Source organism: Cicer arietinum, chromosome 4 (genome assembly GCF_000331145.2).
Source record: "Cicer arietinum cultivar CDC Frontier isolate Library 1 chromosome 4, Cicar.CDCFrontier_v2.0, whole genome shotgun sequence".
In the NCBI taxonomy this organism is placed as follows: domain Eukaryota; kingdom Viridiplantae; phylum Streptophyta; class Magnoliopsida; order Fabales; family Fabaceae; genus Cicer; species Cicer arietinum.
In genome coordinates this window covers 17,008,700-17,028,630 of record NC_021163.2, presented here as the reverse complement: position 1 = coordinate 17,028,630, position 19,931 = coordinate 17,008,700, and the positions used below count along the sequence as shown (strand labels likewise).

The 19,931-nt window shown below is 33.7% G+C and overlaps 2 protein-coding genes across 6 annotated transcripts in view; both read left to right on the top strand.

Annotated features, from left to right (window-relative positions):
• The first annotated feature begins 2,582 nt into the window (after nucleotides 1-2,582).
• On the top strand, nucleotides 2,583-8,281 carry LOC101501802 (translation initiation factor IF3-1, mitochondrial). The gene is made up of 8 exons (XM_004497132.4): nucleotides 2,583-2,946; nucleotides 3,528-3,624; nucleotides 3,846-3,913; nucleotides 4,385-4,483; nucleotides 5,076-5,129; nucleotides 6,112-6,180; nucleotides 6,851-6,913; nucleotides 7,030-8,281. Exons 1-8 carry the CDS (start codon nucleotides 2,737-2,739, stop codon nucleotides 7,741-7,743), a joined length of 1,374 nt encoding a protein of 457 aa, XP_004497189.1. The 5' UTR covers nucleotides 2,583-2,736; the 3' UTR covers nucleotides 7,744-8,281.
• A 1,450-nt stretch (nucleotides 8,282-9,731) lies between these two features.
• LOC101501488 (uncharacterized) overlaps nucleotides 9,732-19,931 on the top strand; it is a 10,783-nt gene continuing 583 nt past the window's right edge. The window contains exons 1-13 of one of the 5 annotated variants that reach the window (XM_004497131.4): nucleotides 9,732-9,870; nucleotides 10,176-10,837; nucleotides 13,625-13,706; nucleotides 13,802-13,858; nucleotides 14,311-14,366; nucleotides 14,894-15,128; nucleotides 15,440-15,523; nucleotides 16,642-16,716; nucleotides 18,024-18,107; nucleotides 19,115-19,179; nucleotides 19,257-19,515; nucleotides 19,602-19,690; nucleotides 19,774-19,888. In XM_004497131.4, the coding sequence (XP_004497188.1) occupies nucleotides 10,239-10,837; nucleotides 13,625-13,706; nucleotides 13,802-13,858; nucleotides 14,311-14,366; nucleotides 14,894-15,128; nucleotides 15,440-15,523; nucleotides 16,642-16,716; nucleotides 18,024-18,107; nucleotides 19,115-19,179; nucleotides 19,257-19,515; nucleotides 19,602-19,690; nucleotides 19,774-19,888 (1,800 nt within the window). In that variant the 5' untranslated portion in view covers nucleotides 9,732-9,870; nucleotides 10,176-10,238. Of the gene's footprint in view, nucleotides 9,871-10,175; nucleotides 10,838-12,332; nucleotides 12,466-12,559; nucleotides 12,677-13,624; nucleotides 13,707-13,801; nucleotides 13,859-14,310; nucleotides 14,367-14,893; nucleotides 15,129-15,439; nucleotides 15,524-16,641; nucleotides 16,717-18,023; nucleotides 18,108-19,114; nucleotides 19,180-19,256; nucleotides 19,516-19,601; nucleotides 19,691-19,773; nucleotides 19,889-19,931 lie in introns of those variants that run through there. The other 4 variants (XM_027333715.2, XM_027333717.2, XM_073368093.1 and 1 more) reach the window with 4 other exon arrangements.

The following is a 19,931-nucleotide window of genomic DNA, read 5'->3' as shown; positions in this document are numbered from 1 at the left end:
CCAACAAGGATCGGATTTAGTAGAAAAAATTATACTACTAAGTAAATCTATATTTAAATATTTGTTTGAAAAATGTATTCACATTTCACATTTGACATGATTTAAATAAAATTATTTTCAGCTAAAGAAACATATGAAAAATATAATTTTTTTCAAATTACCCATCTATATTAAAAGCTAAGTTTTTAGTAATTCCATACTAGTATGTAAAAACATCAAACCGTTGATTATCATGGAATTTGAAAGGAAAATCTTATTAGTGAAGTTTTTTTGGCTCGTGATGTAATTGAAATTCTCAAAACCCCACTATTACGAACAAACCAAGAAGATCAATTAATATGGAAATTTAGTTGTAATGCGATACAATAAAGAGTGTCTATAGAGTTTATATAAACACACTCTTGATAGGAAATGGTGGAGAGTGGAATAGTAAATAACTTCATGTGGACACTTGGATGAAACTATTTTTCTACTCAGACCAACTTGAGGTCTAAAGGGGTAGATTGCTCTTCGACTTGTGTGTGTTTGTCCAAATGATTCAAAATCACTTTGTCATGTGTTCATAAATAGCTTAAATTATATTTTGATATCAAACACGTGACTTTTTTTATAAATTCTAACGCTTTATGATATTCTTTTTTAATTTTATTTTATAATAATAATTTTAAATGTGTCAAACAAATGATTTAGGCCAATATATTTAAATTACATAAAATATTAATAAATTTATGATTTAAGATAAATTACATAACTTACTAAAATACTACTAACGTTAATAATTATAGTTTAGATAAAATAAAAGGAACTAAACATTCGAAGGTGTAATTCTAGAAAAAAAAAAAATCTTAAATCATTCATCTCGATAAAATATATAAATAAATAATAATCTTTTTATTTGAAGAGGCTCCAAAAAAAATAGAAAAAAAAATTATTATGAATATAAATATAATCGACATTGATATCTATACATTTTTAAAAGTTTACATATGAATGCTAAATTAGTGACTAATGTATAATAAAAAGTCGATAAAGTAAAAATTAAGAGTTGATACTATTAACTTTATTATCTAAAAGTGGCTTATTCCTTATAGAGAAGTAGGGATGAGAATAGGCTAGGCCGTCCGACAGGGGCCTATGGCCTGGCCTACTTATGGTCTGGCCTGACCTGGCCTATTTAATAAAAAGACCAGGCTCAGGCTATTTTTAAAGCCTATTTATTTAAATAGGTCAGGCTCAGGCTTATAAAGAAGCCTATTAGGCCTGACAGGCCGGCCTATATATATTTAATTATTTATAAATGTTATTTTTTATTATTATATTAATAATATTATTTCCTATTTTAAATTTTATCAATTAGACAATACTCATTAGTCATTCCATATTCGATAGCCATTCCATATTTGGTAGTCGTTCCATATTCGGTAGCCATTCAATTAGTCAATAACTCAGTAGTCCTTCCATATTTGTTTGAGAGGTAATAATTGGTACATTTGTTTCAAAAAAAAAATCTATTATTTGAAACCAAGAATTATGTTTTAGGGTTTAAAGGATGTTTGTTTCAAATTTTTTAAAAATTATTTTGTTAGAAAAATTATTTTTTGTTTAATATATATAGATATGTACATTGATATTGGTATGTAGAGAGCATTTAAATATTTTAATATGAATAAGGCTTTTAAATAGGCTTCCAGGCCAGGCCAGGCTTTTAAAAAGGCCAGGCCAGGCCGAAAAAAAAGCCTATGATAGGCCGTAGGCCAGGCTTAGGCCTAAAAAATTAATCGTAGGCCAGGCTCAGGCCTTGCAAAGCCTGGCCTGGCCTGGCCTATTCCCACCCCTACTTCCATCTAGTCAATAGTCCTTCTACTCCCAATTCTTGAAGCTCATTAACCTTCATGTAGGGTTCGTCCACATCACGTTATAACCTTGTTTAGCAAGGAAAAAAGAAGTATTAAGATAATATTTTGTTTGAAAAACTTTTGAGATTAGGGAGACTGGTTTAGTTAGGAGTCTCTAACCCTATTTAGCCAAAAGAGCCTCATTAAATACCCTTAAATCACGCAAACTAACACCCCCTTTAAATTTTTCTTACACAACATATTCCAATTTGTTTATTGATTTGAAAGCTTAGAATTCTTGCTACCTCGTCCAAAGTTGCATATAATTTTTTTCATATAACTACATAATTATGATATTGGTATGTAAAGAACATTTAAATATTTTAATATGAATAAAGCTTTTAAATAGACTTCCAGGCTAGGCCAGACTTTTAAAAAGACTAGGCCAGACCGAAAAAAAAGCCTATGATAGGCCGTAGGCCAGACTTAGGCCTAAAAATTAATCGTAGGCCAGGCTCAGGCCTTACAAAGCCTGGCCTGGCCTGACCTATTCCCACCCCAAGAGAAGCCTAAACCTAACCTTAGTCACTGGCTTCCAAAAATTATCTTCCATAATAAATATTTTGATAAAAGCGAATGAAAACACTCAATAGGAGTTGTATTAGCAAAAATGAGGGGTGTCGTAAAAAAATCACTTTTTCTAGTAAACAAAGAAAAAAGTTTCTGATTTGAATCTTGATCAAAGGCCGAATCTTAGCAAGTGAGGCCCATATCCGTTCTTGGATGTGAAAACGTTGTACACTTTGATTTGAGGTTGTCTCTGTTTCTCTTTGTTTTTGCCAATAAAACACTAACCTCAGTTACGGTTAATTCAATTTCAGCCGTTTGATTCGTTGAGGTAATGGCGTTTTGGCACCGAATCGGAAACTCTAAGCTCAAACTCGCGTGCTTTCAGTTTCGCAGATGTTACACTCATTCTCCTTATTATGGTTCTTTCTTAAATTCCACCCTCAAACCTCTTCCTATGGTGATGCCACATCAGCATTCGGTTTTCCATGACAGACCCACAATTGTTCGCAATAGCGTAAGGTTTTTTGCTGCACCTGTTCAGGTAAATTTATCAACTTTTAGTAATTGGGTATTGTGAATTATTGAATGAATGAATTCTATATCAAACTTGTTGCCTTTGCTGTGTAATTGGTTATGGGTTTCGTTTTGATTTGTGAAATTTCACGAGTATTGGATCCGTTTCTTGGGTTTATCCATGTGGGTTGCATCCTTTTGTTGTTTATTCTCGTTTTATGTTTGGTAGCATATATTTGACTCCTCTTTTGAATAACCATCTTAATTAAGGGCTTATAGCACACATGTTTAATATATAAGTGCTTATTTATAAGTTATTTCTATAATTAAAGATAAAATAAATTGAAACTGTTTTCATATAAGCTAAAGCTATGAACTGTATTCATGAGTTTATGGAAATAAGCTGAAAACAATTTATGGTCATGTTTCATAAACTCCATCAAACACTATCATAAGTGCTTATATGTTAGCAGGTAAGCCCAAATGAGTCAATCCAAATAGGCTTTTGGTATGATGATGTTGTGGGCTGTAGGCATTGGTGGTTAAAATTGTTACTGCTTGAGTTGGCTTTGATGGTGTTCAGTTGATGATGCTTTTCTTGGATTTCAGTTTCAGGTAAAGCAGAAGAATGAGGAGGATGGCGGCGATGGGCCACGGTTGAATGACGAAATCAAAGCTAAATTTGTCAGGCTCGTGGTGGATGATGGTAAATCTATTACAATACATTTTAATTAACTTTGGTTTGGTTGTTTACTTGTGCTATATTGTATTCTTATTGGTTTGCATTGCATGTATATGCTAGCTCTCTACTCTTAGACTCTTTATGTGCTTAAACCTAGGAATGCTATAACGGAAAATTGCTAAAACTCAAATAACTTTAGACGTGAGCTATGAATTTCCCAATAATTAATTGTATAATTCATGCAGGACATTCAATAGTGTCAAGGTTTGAAGCATTGAATCGTGCCAGGAAGCTTAAACTTGATTTAGTCGAGGTAAATAAAAGTTCTTATGTCTTTTTCCCTGTTAACTGAGATTTTTTTAGATACATGTATAGTAGGGTTTCTCTTTTTCTGCATGCCTATGTTTTCCCATTTTGGCAGATATGTGCTTCAATCCTTCTAAATTCTAAGTTTAAGTTGGTTTAAATACTAAAGCGTGTGGGGGATGCTTGGGTGCTTTAACTATTTGGTTGGGAGTTTGATATCTAGCTTGTGCGTATGGAAAAATATATGTTGGGACTTGGGAGAAGTCAACCCCTTAGTTTACTAAAAAAATGCTAAAGTGTGTGTGCCTGACACTCAGTGACAATTTTCGTCAACACTATAACATATGCCTAATAATAAGGGTATCTTATGAGTAGTTGTTGGCTATATACACCCTTGCATAGTCAAATCTTTGAAGCATTAAAATTTGCTTCCGGTATCTCGTGACATTTATTTTGGGAGTACTTGCTCATGTTTCAGGTTCAGAAAAATGCTAATCCACCTGTATGTAAAATCATGGACTACCACAAGGAAATGTACAAGAAGAAAGAAAATGATAAGGAGCGTGCTAAAAGCAAGGTGCAGTATGCTATGATCAATGCAGTTATTTCCATGTTTTGCTGTGAAGTTTGTTTAACTGCTTTTGGTTTTAAATCAATGTTGAGAGTCTTTCTTTGATTCAATTTGATTCAACAGTGTTAATATATATTTGAACATATGGATCTTTGTTAACAAACCACTGGTACCACACATGATTTTTGTTTAGAATGCATGATTCATATTGCACGCTGAGTGAAATAAATACATGTTCTTTCTCATCATTCCAAAAACATTATGGTGCTGCACTGCTGCAAGCTTTCTTATAGCCAAGATGGTTTAATGATGACACCATAGGAAGTAGTAACTAGGAAGTGAAGCTTTGCATTTTCCTGATACTACATTAGAATCCTGGTAACATTGCACGTGCATGGAAAGTTCTTCACCTTCCATTATTCTTATCTCCCATTTTCTTTGAAGAATAAAGATTAAAATGTATTTAATTTATCACTTGGTGTTTTATATTTTAATTAATTGTAGTTATTATGCTGTTATAGCATGTGTAGGGAGTTGTCAAAGACAAATATTTAATCTTTAGACGAAGTGTTTTTAATTAGTTTTCTGACCAATGCAGTCTGAGATGACAATGCGAAAGGAATGTAAGGAAGTGCGATTTTCTGAAAAAACCGTAAGTTTTCTTTCTCTGAATCCTTTCTTTTCTGCATATTCCCTAAATATTTTTGCAATTTTCTATCTTTTCAGAATGATTTTTATTGTAAATTAAATCTAGTAGCATCTAGTCTACTTTCTACTAGGTTTCAATTGCTGTGTTGTTTCTGAGATTTTCTCAGCCATATTTAGAAGCTATAGCCGGGGCATATGTCTGTTTGAGACCAACTTTATTGGACTAATGTACTGTATATGCAAATAAACCAGGATGCAGGTTTTAATGCTGTTGAAATTTTCACATTGATTAGAGATATAGTTTAAGAAGTCCTTATTAGGCTTGAGTAATCCTCACCTCTAGAGCTAGCTTTTGGGGTTGAGTTAGTCGTAGTCTAAATTTGAAAACGGTATCCGAGCATAGGATATATTATTTGGCCACCTTGTATTGTCCATGCTTTAGGTCTTTAGTCCTAGACGTGAGCGGGTCTTGTTATTGGTCAACTTGTATTTGTCTGTGCTTTAGATATCCAATCCTCATCAATAGGGGTGTGTTGAGATCTCACACCGGTTAGAAATATGACCAAAGTAATCGTCATAAGACTTGGACAATCCTCACCTTTTGAGCTAGCTTATGGGGTTGAGGTAGGTCTAATCCCAAGAACCACCTTAGTATGCTGAAGCTTTCCTTCATGGTATATCGGCTGGAGCGAGCTATTGTGCACTTTGAGCTTTTCTGTACTCACATCCATGATCTAGCCTAATGTTTTTAGTGCCTGGATTAAACTTGGGAGACACCAGTACCACTGGAATCAAACAAGTTGCCTAGTGAAGGCAATTAATTTGTTAAGATTTAATTTTATAATGAGAATAATTTCGAACGTTCATGATGCCATCTCTTCGGTTTGAGTTTTTGTATTTTGAGTGGTTACCGCATTTTATTTACTGAACCTGGAAAAGGAAATTTGACTTTGATTTATTGGATTTTCTGCTATTCATGTTTCCAGGAATCAAAAGACCTTAAGATGAAAGCAGATATGGTTAGAAAGTTAATGGAAAAGGGTTATCGGGTGAAGGTACTCACGTTCCGTATGTCATATTCCTCAAATTATTTTACTGCATATTTTGCATTACTGTGCCATTTGTATTTCATTTGTAATAGCTTATTTAGTTACCGAATTGATATTGGTGCACAAATGTTGTTTCTAGCAAAGCTCGCTCAACAACATTGATTCTTATATCCATTTTCATGTGCACCATCAAGATACTTCCCGAGGAATGTCTTGCTTTGATGCCAGTTGATAGATTCAACTAGTATTTAGAAAAAAATTGAAGCACATTAGGAACCTTATTGTGATTCTTCCCTGACCAATGTGATCTTGAGGAAGGAATTGATGTACAAGCAATAGGGCTAATACGAGAATGCCTTAAAACTCTCCCACATACACATTTCTTACAAGTGGCGTCTTATCAGCATCTAAAACCATTAACATAAGACATTTTACTGAAAATTAATATGATGTCATCTGGTCGTTTTTAAATGAACTTTATCAACGTCGTTAAGTAAATTCTACATGCACGGACTTAGGGATTCTGTATATAATCTTCTAAGATCTTTATCTTTTAACATCATAAATGATAAATCACATTCATGTGTTGCATCATATAAGTTTGTCGTGTTGTTACTCAATGATGATATGTCAGAAACTCAGAACCATGATTGATTTTTTTGACTACTTCAAACAGGTCAGGGCAACAGGCACCGCAGATCAGGACATGTTAGACTCAGTATCTCGTCTTTCGGCTCTGGTACGATGGTTCCTGCTGTATTCTGCAATTTTCTATCTGAACTATATTTTACTAGTCTTTTTCCCATTCCCATTTCTTGATATCCTTCCATTTAACATTCATAAAGTTCTTTCCAGATAGAAGATGTTTGTATTGTGGAAAGTGGACCACATTTGACAAGAAAAGAAGCCTATATAATTGTCAGACATGTTAAATATGGACCGGCTAAGAAAGGTGCGAAAAAAGTGCAAGATGTGAAGGCTGAGGAGGTTGATGTCGAACCATCAACTGCCAGTTCTAGTGATTCTATTGAATATAAGAATCAGAGTTCTCCCGAAAATGGATTCGAATCACAGGAGGAAGCGATCCCCGATGGTAACAAGCTTTTTTCATTCAACGACAGGAATGAATCAGTATCTCCACCCGTGCTAGAAAATAGGTATAAAAAAGCTGATAATCGTGGCGAGAACAAGGTCCGAACTAACATGCAAGTGCCCCCCGATGTTACCGAGAATAGGTACAAAAAAGCCGAGCCAAGAAACAGGTACCAACAAACAGCACCGAATACAGGTCCAGGGACAAGAGACGCAAACAGGTACCAACAAACAGCACCGAATACAGGTCCAGGGACAAGAGACGCAAACAGGTGGACACCTTCAAATTTGAATCGCGCAAGGAATGTACCGGTAGATATTAATGTTAATCCCAAAATTGAAAATACAAAGCAAACTATTAATAGTCCTCATCCTGGATTAAGAAACTCGATACCTTCTCGCGACGATATTCATAAACAGCCTAGAGCTCCAAATACAACAAGTCCTGGTTATGGCCTTTTTAGTAGAGATGCATAGGAATAGAGAAGGGAACTCTTAGTATTATTCTACTTGGAAACCTTTCAGATGATATTCCATAAAAAAAGGAATGTCGGAAATTCATGCATGGAGTATAGAGGCTGGTATCAAATTGGAGCTAGATTAGAGTGGAAAATAAGTATATTATAATAAAAGGAAAATTTTGGTCCAATGTCACACACTATGGATATATGATGTAGCAATGAATCGAGTCACTCCTCAGGCCTGCAACTGTATTTTAAATTTTATTTTATTTTACTTTATGAAAATGTTTTATTTATTGAGCTTAGTTTTCTAGGGATTTTGCATAAATCTAATATTGGATGGAAGTACTCAAATTTGTTTGACTGTTGAGAAGGGTTTATTTTTTTATCACCCCTCTAGAAATTTTTGTATGATTTGCTTAGTGATTTTCCAAGATCTCAACCTAGAGCGTGGCAATAATGTTAACTTTGTATCAGGTATTACAATAGTAATTATAATTATGGGTATGCTACATTCTTATGTTTTAATAAACTTATTATTTTTTCTCCTTCCAGTAACCCTCTTGAGTTGTGACTGGTATATTTATATTTACAAGATACCCTCAATGATGACTTGAATTCTAATGAATAGTATATATTAATTATATGAAGTATTGTTTGATAGAAAGAAAAATAAAGGAAAAGTATCCTTATGCTAAAAATTAATGTATTATTTAATATTTTTAGATGAAATTGTGTCATCAAAATTATTTAAGTTTTATTTACTTTTAATTTAGTTAACACAATTTTATTAATTTAATGTAACTAAATTTAAGTTTTAATTATAAAATGTGTTGCTATTAATATCATCAAGTAAATGTAGTATTGGAATGAGGTAGCTTCTTCTTCCACTCTATATGTTATAAAAACTTTAAAATACATCTATCAGATTGATCAATTCCGTCAAAATACATTTTTAGACTCGCCAATTTGGAGAGTATTATGGGTGGAGGAAGAAACTCTTTATAATAATATGACAAAACACCATTCTCTTTGTTTTTATTGATACGTCAACAAAGTGTATTTTTGGTTCCACTCTTTAGATCAAGTAAAATTAATTTTGGAGTATAGGTTTAATTGTGTACTCAACTTTAATTGATTTTATCTTCATAATTAATTTTAAATTAAAGTTAAAACTCGTAGCTTTTATGTTTAGAATTGATTTTTCGTTTTGGATTTATGACTTAAATCACTTTCACATGAATGAATCCAATTATGAATTACTTTACTCACTCCATGTTTTAATTAAAATCAATTTTATAGAATTAATTAGTTCAAAATTAATTTTTGTCACCTAATGCCAAACACACAAAGAAGACAAAGTAACATGGGCCCCACATTTTTTTTATCTCTCTTTTCTATTTTATCTTAATCAAACAAACAAAATTGATCATTTCTCTTTTTACTTTTTGATATCTAGTTTTTACGAATGTATTTATTTTCAAACAAACAGATAATAAATGAATGTCACTAGTAGATAGTTCATTCTTGGTTATTTTCATTTTATATATCTTAGACCTATATACTTTTTTAAAATTTATTTATTATAAAAATTAATTCGCAATACTAACATGGTGTGGACAAGATTGGTAATACAATTCTCCTTAAAAAATAAGTTTGCTATCAATTTTTTAAATCGCACATTTAAAAAAGTAGTTCAACTTTTTGGGAAAGAATCAAATGTCATGCTATTGACTCGAGAATTAGTCTCATAATTAGTCCGATGTCATGCTATTGACTCGAGAATTAGTCTCATAATTAGTCCAAGAACTCACATTCTCTCACTCTCTATTCTATCTCCCTCAAAACCTACTCCTAATTCCATACGGGTATATTTTTTAAAGAAAATAAAGCAAAATGGGGGATGTATACGAAACAAGGGGTACAAAAAACAACATCACGTGAGAAAGTTTCAAAAAAGCCCATTAAACAGCCCAAATTCAAACCACACGTAAATTATATTTATAATTTATTAAATTAAATCAATTAATTAAAAAGGAATTACAGAATGTTCTTCATATTGATATTGATTTGAAGCAAGTGGTTAATTCACGACGCATAGCAAGGTTCTTCCTTTCTTCTACTCTGATTGCTGTCTTTGAAGGTAGCTACCTCATTTCCAGATTCAACAATACAAACCCTAACGCCTCTTTTGCTCTTTCCATCTTAATTCAGTTTTTGCTTATATATAATTTTAATTTATGAAAACATAAATGTGTACATCAATTTTCCTTCAGTATACTTACCTTTTCAGGTTAATTAAAGTAACTACATTCAAAATTAGGTTATAGTCTGATAACTTATACATGATTATCATTTTCTGAATATCATATTATGTAAGAACAAATTATCATGATTATCTGCTGATATCCTAAAACAATTTTTTTTTTGATTGTGCACAATTTGCAGATATTGGCCAATACTAGCTTTTCTATATTAATTTGGGGAATTTACTTGTTCAATTGAATAATTATGGACTTTGATGAGTATGAATATTTAGAGAAAACTGTTGAAAATTCTGAATTTAAGAACCAGAAAGAAACCACTAATGGTGGTGATAGGACTGTGAAATCTGAAGATAGAGGACGTAGTAGAAGCTCAAAACATAAGGATAGTGAGAAGGATGATGGTGATGTTGATCACTGTTTAAAGCAATCGAAATCCGGAGATGTTTCTCGTGGTTATGACAGGCAGAAAGAAAGAGGCTCATCACGTCGTCGTTCACGGTCCAGAGATGGAGATAAGGAGAAGGATCAGCACAGAAGCTCTCGGGGGAATAAGGATAGGAAGAGTGATAGGGACAGAGACAGTGAAGACAAGTACAGAAGGGAGAGAGATAGAGACCAGGACCTGGAAAGAGACAGAAGGAATCGAGGGAGTGAGAGTGAAAAAGAAAAAGAGCGCTCTCGGCGAAGCGAAAGTAGATTGCGCAGGCATCAAAGTGATTTGGATAACAAAGACAGAGAGATAAGTCGTGACAGGGAATATAGAGAGAGGGAAAGAAGCCGAGATAAGGATTTCAGAGACAGAGGAATGGCAAGGGACTTGAAGGAACCGGATAGAGAAAATAGGTATTCTCACCCATTTAAATTTTATCCTTTTAGCTGTTGTTTAGAATCTTTAGATTATATAAAAATAACTATTTTTGGCTGTCATAGTCTTGTGGTTTAGCAGAGCATTGATGTGGAAAAGATATAGAAAATATATTTACTCGTGAACATTTGTATAATTTATCCATATTCTGCTGTTTATAAATTATCAAATTTCCAAATATTTTCTAGTTATATTCTGACCGAGTTCATTGTGAAGCACTGTTGACTAATACACATTACAGAAGCCCTTCTTTAATAGCTTAAGCTTTTTGGTAGTGTGTTGATCCAAAATAAAGTTAGAATCTAGTTGACCAAGTGATCTATAATTTTGTCCTTATGGCCATAGTCTTACAAATACAGTGCAAGTTAGTTGCGCCCTTAGTGGCCTTGAAATTTTCAATGTTTCTTGTCTGAATGATATTTATGTTTGGAAACATGATGCTATAAAGATTATATCTGGGCCCTAGCTAACTCATGTTTTTTGATGTCTAATTGCTTCTCGATCATTCCTTTGTTATTTATTTAATTTAATTACTTCCTTTATTGTATTTTTCAGTTTTTTTTGCTAGTGGCTAAATCTAATTTATTTGCTCACCTTCACCATCATCTTTGTCAATGCTATAGTTAAGCTAAAGTTAACCGTGTAGTTCAATCATCGTTCTAAAGGTCATGCTTATGTTGAAGGGGACAATATTCAGAATTTTTATTTTTCCTTCTTTAAGTTTAAGCCAATCTTTTGTTATTGTAAGTATTAGAATTTAATTTAAGTCACGAGTTGTTGTCGACTTTTATGTCATATTATGTTTACGATGAGTGCCTGCAACACTCACTCGAACACCCTCTTTCCAAGACCCTCTATCTTATTGAGTGAAATTCATGCTGGCCTCACTGTTTTGGGAATTGGTCCCACATAAAGTGGTGAGACCTAAATGAATATCACCCAATAAGAGAGTGTGTGTTGAAAAGAGAGCGTTAAAGTGAATAATGTTGGCACTTTTCTATGTTCAATTTAATGAATTTTAAGGGGGTTTTGGGCACCTGGACCTTGGTAGTTGGGTAATATCTAACTAATTCTGAACCTTTTTAGAACTTGTTTATGCATTTTAAGGTGATTCTGCTGATACAAATGCAGATATATTCATGTTTAATTTTGTTAAGCTTAGATAATTGAAAATGTGTTATCCTCTTAGCTAGTAGAGTATAACCACCCACTCGTCATTTCTTACAGATGGTATTGATTCTTTGTCCTGCCTGATCTGACACCAATCATTATTTGGATTTATGCGCACGAGTTATGTCTTTGTTTGTGAACAAATATTCATCTTGCTTCTCATCTCTACTGTGAGAATCACTGAATGCTAGCAAATATCTATAATAAATTTAAGAATAGCAGTTCTTGACTTGTTATAATTAGTTATGCTGTGTAACAGTCTTAAAGCTTCTGAATATTGACCATTAGATTCTGGGAACTCGCAGATATGGTAGAGTGATCTTCAGCTGGTCTTTCTGGCAATTGAGCCAGGCATTGGAACCTTAGGTCATGGGTTTCAAAACTTTCTTCCTTCCAAAGCGCATCTGATCTGAAAGCATACATTGCAATTTTTGGGGTGGGGGGCTGTTTGCTGTAGCAGTGTGATGGCATGTTATTTGTTATCCTCCCACTTTGAACTTAGTTGCTTAATTGCATTTATTCTGTTGCAGAAATGCTGGTGAGGGAGTTATGGGCTATGCTTAAGAGAAGCAATTCATCTTCTGATGCCTGTGGGCAAAAACAATGTTCATTTGGCTACATGTTGGTCACAGTTTTTGTTTCTGCATGTAATAGATTGGTGTTTGTTTTGATTAATTAAAATATTTTAGAGTTTAGAGTATTCTCCAATTAGTGTTCTTTTCACTTTTACATCAATCAGTTCACAAGTTCTTTGAGAGAATAGCTTTTTCAACTATCAAATGAAGTCCTTATGTGTCTGTACTCTGTTGTTCATGGCTTACCCTGGGTGCTCCATTGCAATATTTTTCCCCCATTTACATCTTTTGCACCTCAGCTGTCATTGATGTGATAAAAGCGTTTGGTTACGACAATCTTTGATTTTAGAGATTTATCTACTGCAAGACATGAATTTTCTTTTTTGGTGTCCCATGCTGTCTTGTTGCTGCCGATTCTTACCATCTATTTAATCATGTCATTGGCGACATCTTATATAAAACTATTTTTGTGTAAGAAGTTGTTTTTTTCCTTATGCTCGTGGTTTCTCTTATTTAATATATAAAAGATCATAACAGGTTTCAACTTAATGAATGCTATTAGGTCCCTCAACCTTTTGAATTTCCATCCATCCAAGTTGGTGATGCTGTTCCAATATAACTTTTTTGTTTTATTTATAAAAGGTACAAAATTTTGTGTTGTTAGCAATTGGACGACATTCACTCCCTTTAATTACCATTTCCCACAATCTCCAGGTTTGATTCTTTTTAAATTCAAGAAGCAAAGACATCAATTCAAAACTATGTTACCTGGGGATTTCATGTTAACTTAACCTAGTTCCCTGCAGGCCTCTGTCAAGTGAAATCGGGCTTTATACATATAAAGACAATTTGCTACCATGTTGCAAATCTAAGGAACCTGAAAATTTGTGTTGGGAAATTATGGTTTATGCAATAATTTGTTACATAAATGTTAATATTATTTTCAAACCTGAACTGTTGCAAAGAGTTTGCTTGTATTCCTTCAACTTGGACTATAGTTTTGTGTTTTGTATCTTGCAGACGGCATAAAGAGAAAAAGGAAGAAGCAGCAGAACCTGAAATTGACCCTGAAAGAGATCAAAGAACAGTGTTTGCTTATCAGGTATTCCTATTTCCTAGTACATCTGAAATGCAATAACATGATCTGTTTTGTTCATACATTTACTGTGAGATCTAATCTTGAAAGGATTTCCGCAGATTTCTCTTAAAGCGGACGAAAGAGACGTTTATGAGTTCTTCTCGAGGGCTGGCAAGGTCATTATATTTCATTTACTTTTTTGCTAGCATCAAAATTGAACTCTTCTGTAATTGTAGTTGGCATTGATCTTGAAGTATAATGAATGAAAAGGAAGTCCTACGTTTTAGGTGGAAAACAATCTGTTTCCTTTTAGCCTCTGAAATATATGATTTGAAAGGTATCAGTTATCAAATGCATTTTTGTTTTTTATCAGGTAAAACATTGGAAGGAAATATCTTCTTGTCAATAACCCACAATTTAATTTAATTCATTATTGCGTGAAGAGTTTTACATATCAGTCAAACCACTGGTGCCTTATGTTTGGAAAACATCAACTGTAGTGGAATACTATAGTTATCATAATATCTCAAAAACTGTGTTTTTTACTATTGCCCCCTTCTTTGTCATTAGAAAAGTCATTTGTTCTTTAACCTATGTCTTTGGTGCATCTCTGGCCAACCATTTCCAGGTGCGAGATGTTCGATTGATTATGGACCGCAATTCAAGACGTTCTAAAGGTGTTGGGTAAGCATCAGATAACAAGCTTTAATATCACATTTTGAAAATATTATCGGATCACATAATCTTTTAATTAGTTATGACTAACTGGGAACAAATATCTAATCCATTTTGATACTTCAAATTTTAATTAGTTTTATGATTAATTACTAATCTTTGTGTTTCTCTTTCTAATTTCATAACAAAAACTTGCATATCTCCATGGAGATTTACCGCATCATATTAATCCCTTGTCTAAATCTGTAGAATTTCTTTTTTCTGCAGTATTTTAAATATTGTCGGTTCATTCGATTCAATGTAGCTTCTGTTGGAAGTTTTATTAACTTCAGTTTTCTACGTACATTATAGGCTAATAATTTATATTTGTTGAGAAATTGTCCTTTTGGGATTATATGTTGTTAATGTTTGATTCTCATTCACTCTTGTATTGCCTCTCCGGAGTTTGTACTGGGGGAATGAGTTTTTCTTAGGTAGATAATTGAACCGTGTCTTCAATAACTTTGTACTATTATTTTCTGCCTTGACATTTGCAGGTATATTGAGTTCTATGATGTCATGTCTGTTCCCATGGCAATAGCACTTTCAGGGCAACCTCTTCTTAGTCAACCAGTGATGGTGAAGCCATCAGAAGCAGAAAAGAATTTGGTTCAGTCTACAGCATCTGTTGCTAGTGGACCTACTGGAAATTTAGGGCCTTATTCTGGGGGTGCGAGAAGGCTCTATATAGGCAATCTACATTCTAGTATTACTGAATCTGATCTTCGTAGGGTAAGCACATCATGTTTATTTTGTCCTAGGATAGTTTGTTGGTGCATTTTATGATCAATTCTTTAGAACTGGTAGACTGAAAAGGATCCTTCTGTTATGATGCATTGCTGAGAAAATAATGAGATAGGTTCCTGGACTGGGTACTTTTATGCTCCTTTTATTTTTTCTTTTCTGCGACTCTTCTTTTAATAATGCTACAATTTTTTCTTTAATTATTCTAATTGGAAAGTCGAGAATGATGTTATTTTTCATTTCCATCTTTGCTTCCAATTGGTTGTTTTATTCCTTTTTCACGTTGTTAAATTGTTTAGGTATTTGAAGCATTTGGTCAAGTTGAGCTAGTCCAGCTGCCTCTTGATGACATTGGGCATTGCAAAGGCTTTGGCTTTGTGCAGGTGAATCTTATAGTTGATTAAACTGTTGCTCATATCTTTTGTGGAAGCTGCTTTCAAATTTTCAATGAACTAAACTGAGGGAGAACTTCAATATGGACCTAAGTGACTATAATGAAATGTTAACGAGTCCAGCCAAGCCAAGATCTTAAGGTTTAGACTTGGCATGTGGGAAAGTAAAGTTTGGCTCAAGATAAACTTATTTATTTGGATGCACCAAATTTAAAGCTTGAGCATAGCTTGTTTTTAAATACAATGCTTATTAAATTTATCATGAATCAGGCCTTATCCTGCTAGCTTGGTTAGCTACATGAATACAAAGACACCATAATATTTTTTTGGGTCTTAACCCTCTGGTTCCTAAGGGAAGGGGGCTTTGGTAATATGGTGTTCGGCCAAGAGGTAAGTAAAGCCCAACCAAGAGGTAAGTAACGTCCGACCAAGGATTGTTCTAGTTAGGGACTCGAGTTCAACCAAGAGGTAAGTAAAGCCCAACCAAGAGGGACTCGAGTTCTTTGGAACGTTTTGTTGTTAACTGAAGTTTATTAATCATTTGAGCCCATCCACTTGGTTCGAAGCCATAATATTCTATCATGAATTAAATATAAAAATAAAATATCATTTTGTATTCATAAAGATGATCTAAGACTCGAAGATAAAATCTTTGATGATGGAGATGGTATAATTTTCTTTTAAGAAAGTTGATGGTGGCTTTTTTGAAATGAGTCTTGAAAATTGAATTTAGATAAGAGTATTATATAAGATAATAATAAATAAAATTACAATTCTTTTGGTAGATGTAATTAACAATGTCACAACTTTATAATACACTAGTAGCTATGAACATCATGCCCTCAAAAGCTTAGCTGGGATCATTGACAAAATTGAGTCTAACTTGAAGTTTGAGCTTGATTTTTTGGCTGAACAAAGGAGTTTTATCAAGATGTAATGAATTTAGCTTGAATTTTTCACACTGCTATCTAACTATCTAGTAATGAATAAAGTTGTTACTGTGTTATGATGATATTCTAATAATATGTTGGTCTATGCATGATATGCTTTCTGCTCCCTGCATTTGTTTCTGGCAGTGTAAAGTTAATTGTATCAATTGTTTACTGTAGTTTACCCGCCTTGAAGATGCAAAAAATGCTCAGAGCTTGAATAGTCAATTGGAAATAGGTGGCAGGACAATCAAGGTACTGCTGATTTGCATATAGACTTGAGTTTATTGGCCTTCTTTTACTAACATTAAACACTCTCAATTTGTTAAATATAAGTTTATATTAATTGAAATTTATAAAATGTTAATTATTAAAATGTCAGAGTGAACAAACAGCTCATGGCTAATTCAATATGTATCTTGATTTTGTGGTCTATCTAACTGGATTGTAGACTGTATAAGAAACAAGTTACACATTCTAATTATCACCGTCAAGTTGCTGGATTGATGAATTTATTCTATCATAACTCATTAGTATTCTTGATGGAATCCTAGGACCAGCTAGTGAATGTGATATATGACCCCAGCTAGTGAATTTGATGGGATGAAATTTTGAACGCTGCCAATCTTTAAGTTACGTTATGCAAGAATAGTTATTGTTTGTGTGTGCTAGAATAGTGTAAGATCTGGAACTGGAAAATCAGGAAATGCAGTATTATTTTTATGGATCTGCTACAGTATGCAGATATGAATGTGATTGTGATCACCATATGATAGGATTACTGCTGTGCAGAGTAGAAGAAAATAATGGTATCTTTTATTAATAAACTAGCATACAGAGGACACTCTTGGATTAATATATCATTCCAGGAAAATGAAGAATTGAAAATAACAACGGAATGAAGGAATGCTTCTTTCCAAGATAAAAAATGGAAAATACATAATGGAATATCTCCCCTGATTGAAAGTAGGACCAGCTTATTTCCTCAGCCTAAACCGCCATGACCCACTTAGAAAATCCTCCCTTCCCTGTGCTTATTTCATATTCCTTCTATTACAGAATTGTGTTATAATGGGTCTATCTCAATAGCAGAAGGCATGTATGCTGAACTTTTTTGAAACTCTGGGAAAAATAAGAAAATAGATAATACAAGTATTCGAGAGAATTGGACTCTCCCTCATTTTCAATTCGCACTTTCCTTCCCTTTCTAATTCCTCCAAACTAAATTTTCACTTCATTTCCTGCATATCAGTAACATGTGCATTGGTGATTTGTTTATTACCCTTCTCAAATTGTCAGCATGACTAGCGGACTGCTATTCTCCACAACCCTCTCCTTGATTCTAATGAAATGCACCAATTTAATTGAGGACCTGCTAACAAATAGCAACGTAAATTTTCAGGAACAGTTATACTACTATGACGATCTTAAGGGTTGTATATCTATATGTGCTTTTGATTTGAGCTTGAACTTGTTCCTAGCAAGTGGATATTCTGCTGCTGATCTTTTATGTTGGCTAGAGGATCTAAAATGAATGACCTGTTGCATTTTTTTCTCCTTAGGTATCAGCTGTTACTGATCAACCTGGAATGCAAGAATTCGGCGGAAATACTGGTGATATTGACGATGATGAAGGTGGTGGTTTGGTGAGTAATATATTCCTCAGGAAAATTGCTTTAAATTATCAAATTTCATACATCTACGTTCTATTTCAAATCATATACGGAACCCCCCTAATGCGTTGTAACAGCCACATTTGATAAGAAAACATTCATATCTTGTTGAATATGTGATTTAACTTTTATTTTGAAAAAAGTATGTGATTAAACTTTGTTACTCTGTTGTTATTGGAGTAACTTATTTGTTTTATATTAGCAGTTGATCAGTGCTGTCTCACCTTATTTTCCATAGTTGGTTGGTTCTCTTGTATATTGTCCATCTATGATGAGGGCATATCAAGGTCAAGATGATGGCTATTTCAGTGATTAATAAGTGTCTGACGTCTGAGGAATATTACTCGCTTATATGGTGATATATTTCCTAAAAAATTAATGTTTAATAAATACTCTACATGTTTCAGACTCAAAAAGTGGCCGATTAAGTTCCTTACAGTAATGATTTATTTCTGTATGGATATTTTTGAATCTTAGTTATTTTCCGTAATAAAACTAAACTGTCCAGTGTCTAAGGTATACCCCATTAGTCACCCTTGTTGCTGTTAGTCATTACTCGTTACATGGTTTCAATTTGTATCCTGATTGATTATATGGGCATCATGCTTGACTTGAAATGATATAGGCTTTTTTTTATATGTGCGTGCAAAAAGCTCCCGCCTCTGCCTCTTTCAGCAAGCACCAAATTACAATGATTTTGATATTCAATAAATCATTGAGCATTTCATTTTGTTAGCTTCACCTGTATGTTTCTGATTAGTATGTTTTTGTAATACAGTATAAATTAACTTGAACTGAAATTAGTTAACTTTATATTCAACTTCAGTTCTAGTTCATTTATATTTAAACAATGGGTCCAACTCTTCCCTAGATCCTGTGATGGTGAGAGCTTTGTATCACCATGTTGGTCTATTCATAAAATAATTTGAACTATTTTTCATACAAACCAGTGTTGTAGTTGACCTTTCTGAAATTTTCAGTCCTTGAATGCCTCTTCCCGAGCATTACTCATGCAGAAGTTGGATCGAAGTGGCACTGCATCAAGGTTTTCCCCACTGCCATTTTTTGTTTTCATATTTTGAGATCAATGCATAATCTTACTTGCTGTGCTGTTTTGGGCAGTATGGTTGGTTTTCTCGGCAATTCTGCTGTCAACAATACAGGCGTTAATCTACAAGCAACGGGAAATATACCAGCAGGAGCTCTTTTAGGAGCTGCACCAGTGGGTTCACTGGTTTCCTCCCTTTCTTCTGTTCCTGCATTAGCTGGACTGCCAGGTGGAGGTTTCCAAATTCCAATACTGACAAGTCCTTCTATTGAAACAATTGGCGTTCCAAGTGAATGTTTATTGTTAAGGAATATGTTTGATCCCGAAAATGAGGTGGCTTAATTGCTCTCCTGCACTTGGAAAGTTTTTTACATTAATTTTGTCGTGTCTAATGATATTACTGACATGGTGTGCTGCAGAAGGAACCAGATTTTGATTTTGATGTTAAAGAAGACGTTGAAGCAGAATGCTCCAAGTTTGGGAACTTACAACATATATATGTTGATAAGTGAGTTAATTAGTAATTGTTATGTGCCTATGAGACTGTGAGATATCTAGAAATGTTCATTTAATTATTGTTTCTATGAGCAGGAAGAGTGCTGGATTCGTCTACTTACGATTTGAAGATACCCAATCTGCAATAAGTGCACAGCGGGCCTTACATGGAAGATGGTTTGCGGGGAAGATGATCACCGCAAGCTTTATGGTATTCATTTGATTGGCTTTATTTCCCTTTGTTTGGTTTTCTG

Coding starts and splice junctions, on each gene's coding strand:
- LOC101501802 (XM_004497132.4), top strand. CDS start 2,737: ATGGCGTTTTGGCACCGAATCGGAAACTCTAAGCTCAAACTCGCGTGC. Junction 5,130..6,111: donor TGCGATTTTCTGAAAAAACC/GTAAGTTTTCTT, acceptor TCATGTTTCCAG/GAATCAAAAGACCTTAAGAT. Junction 6,181..6,850: donor AAAAGGGTTATCGGGTGAAG/GTACTCACGTTC, acceptor TACTTCAAACAG/GTCAGGGCAACAGGCACCGC.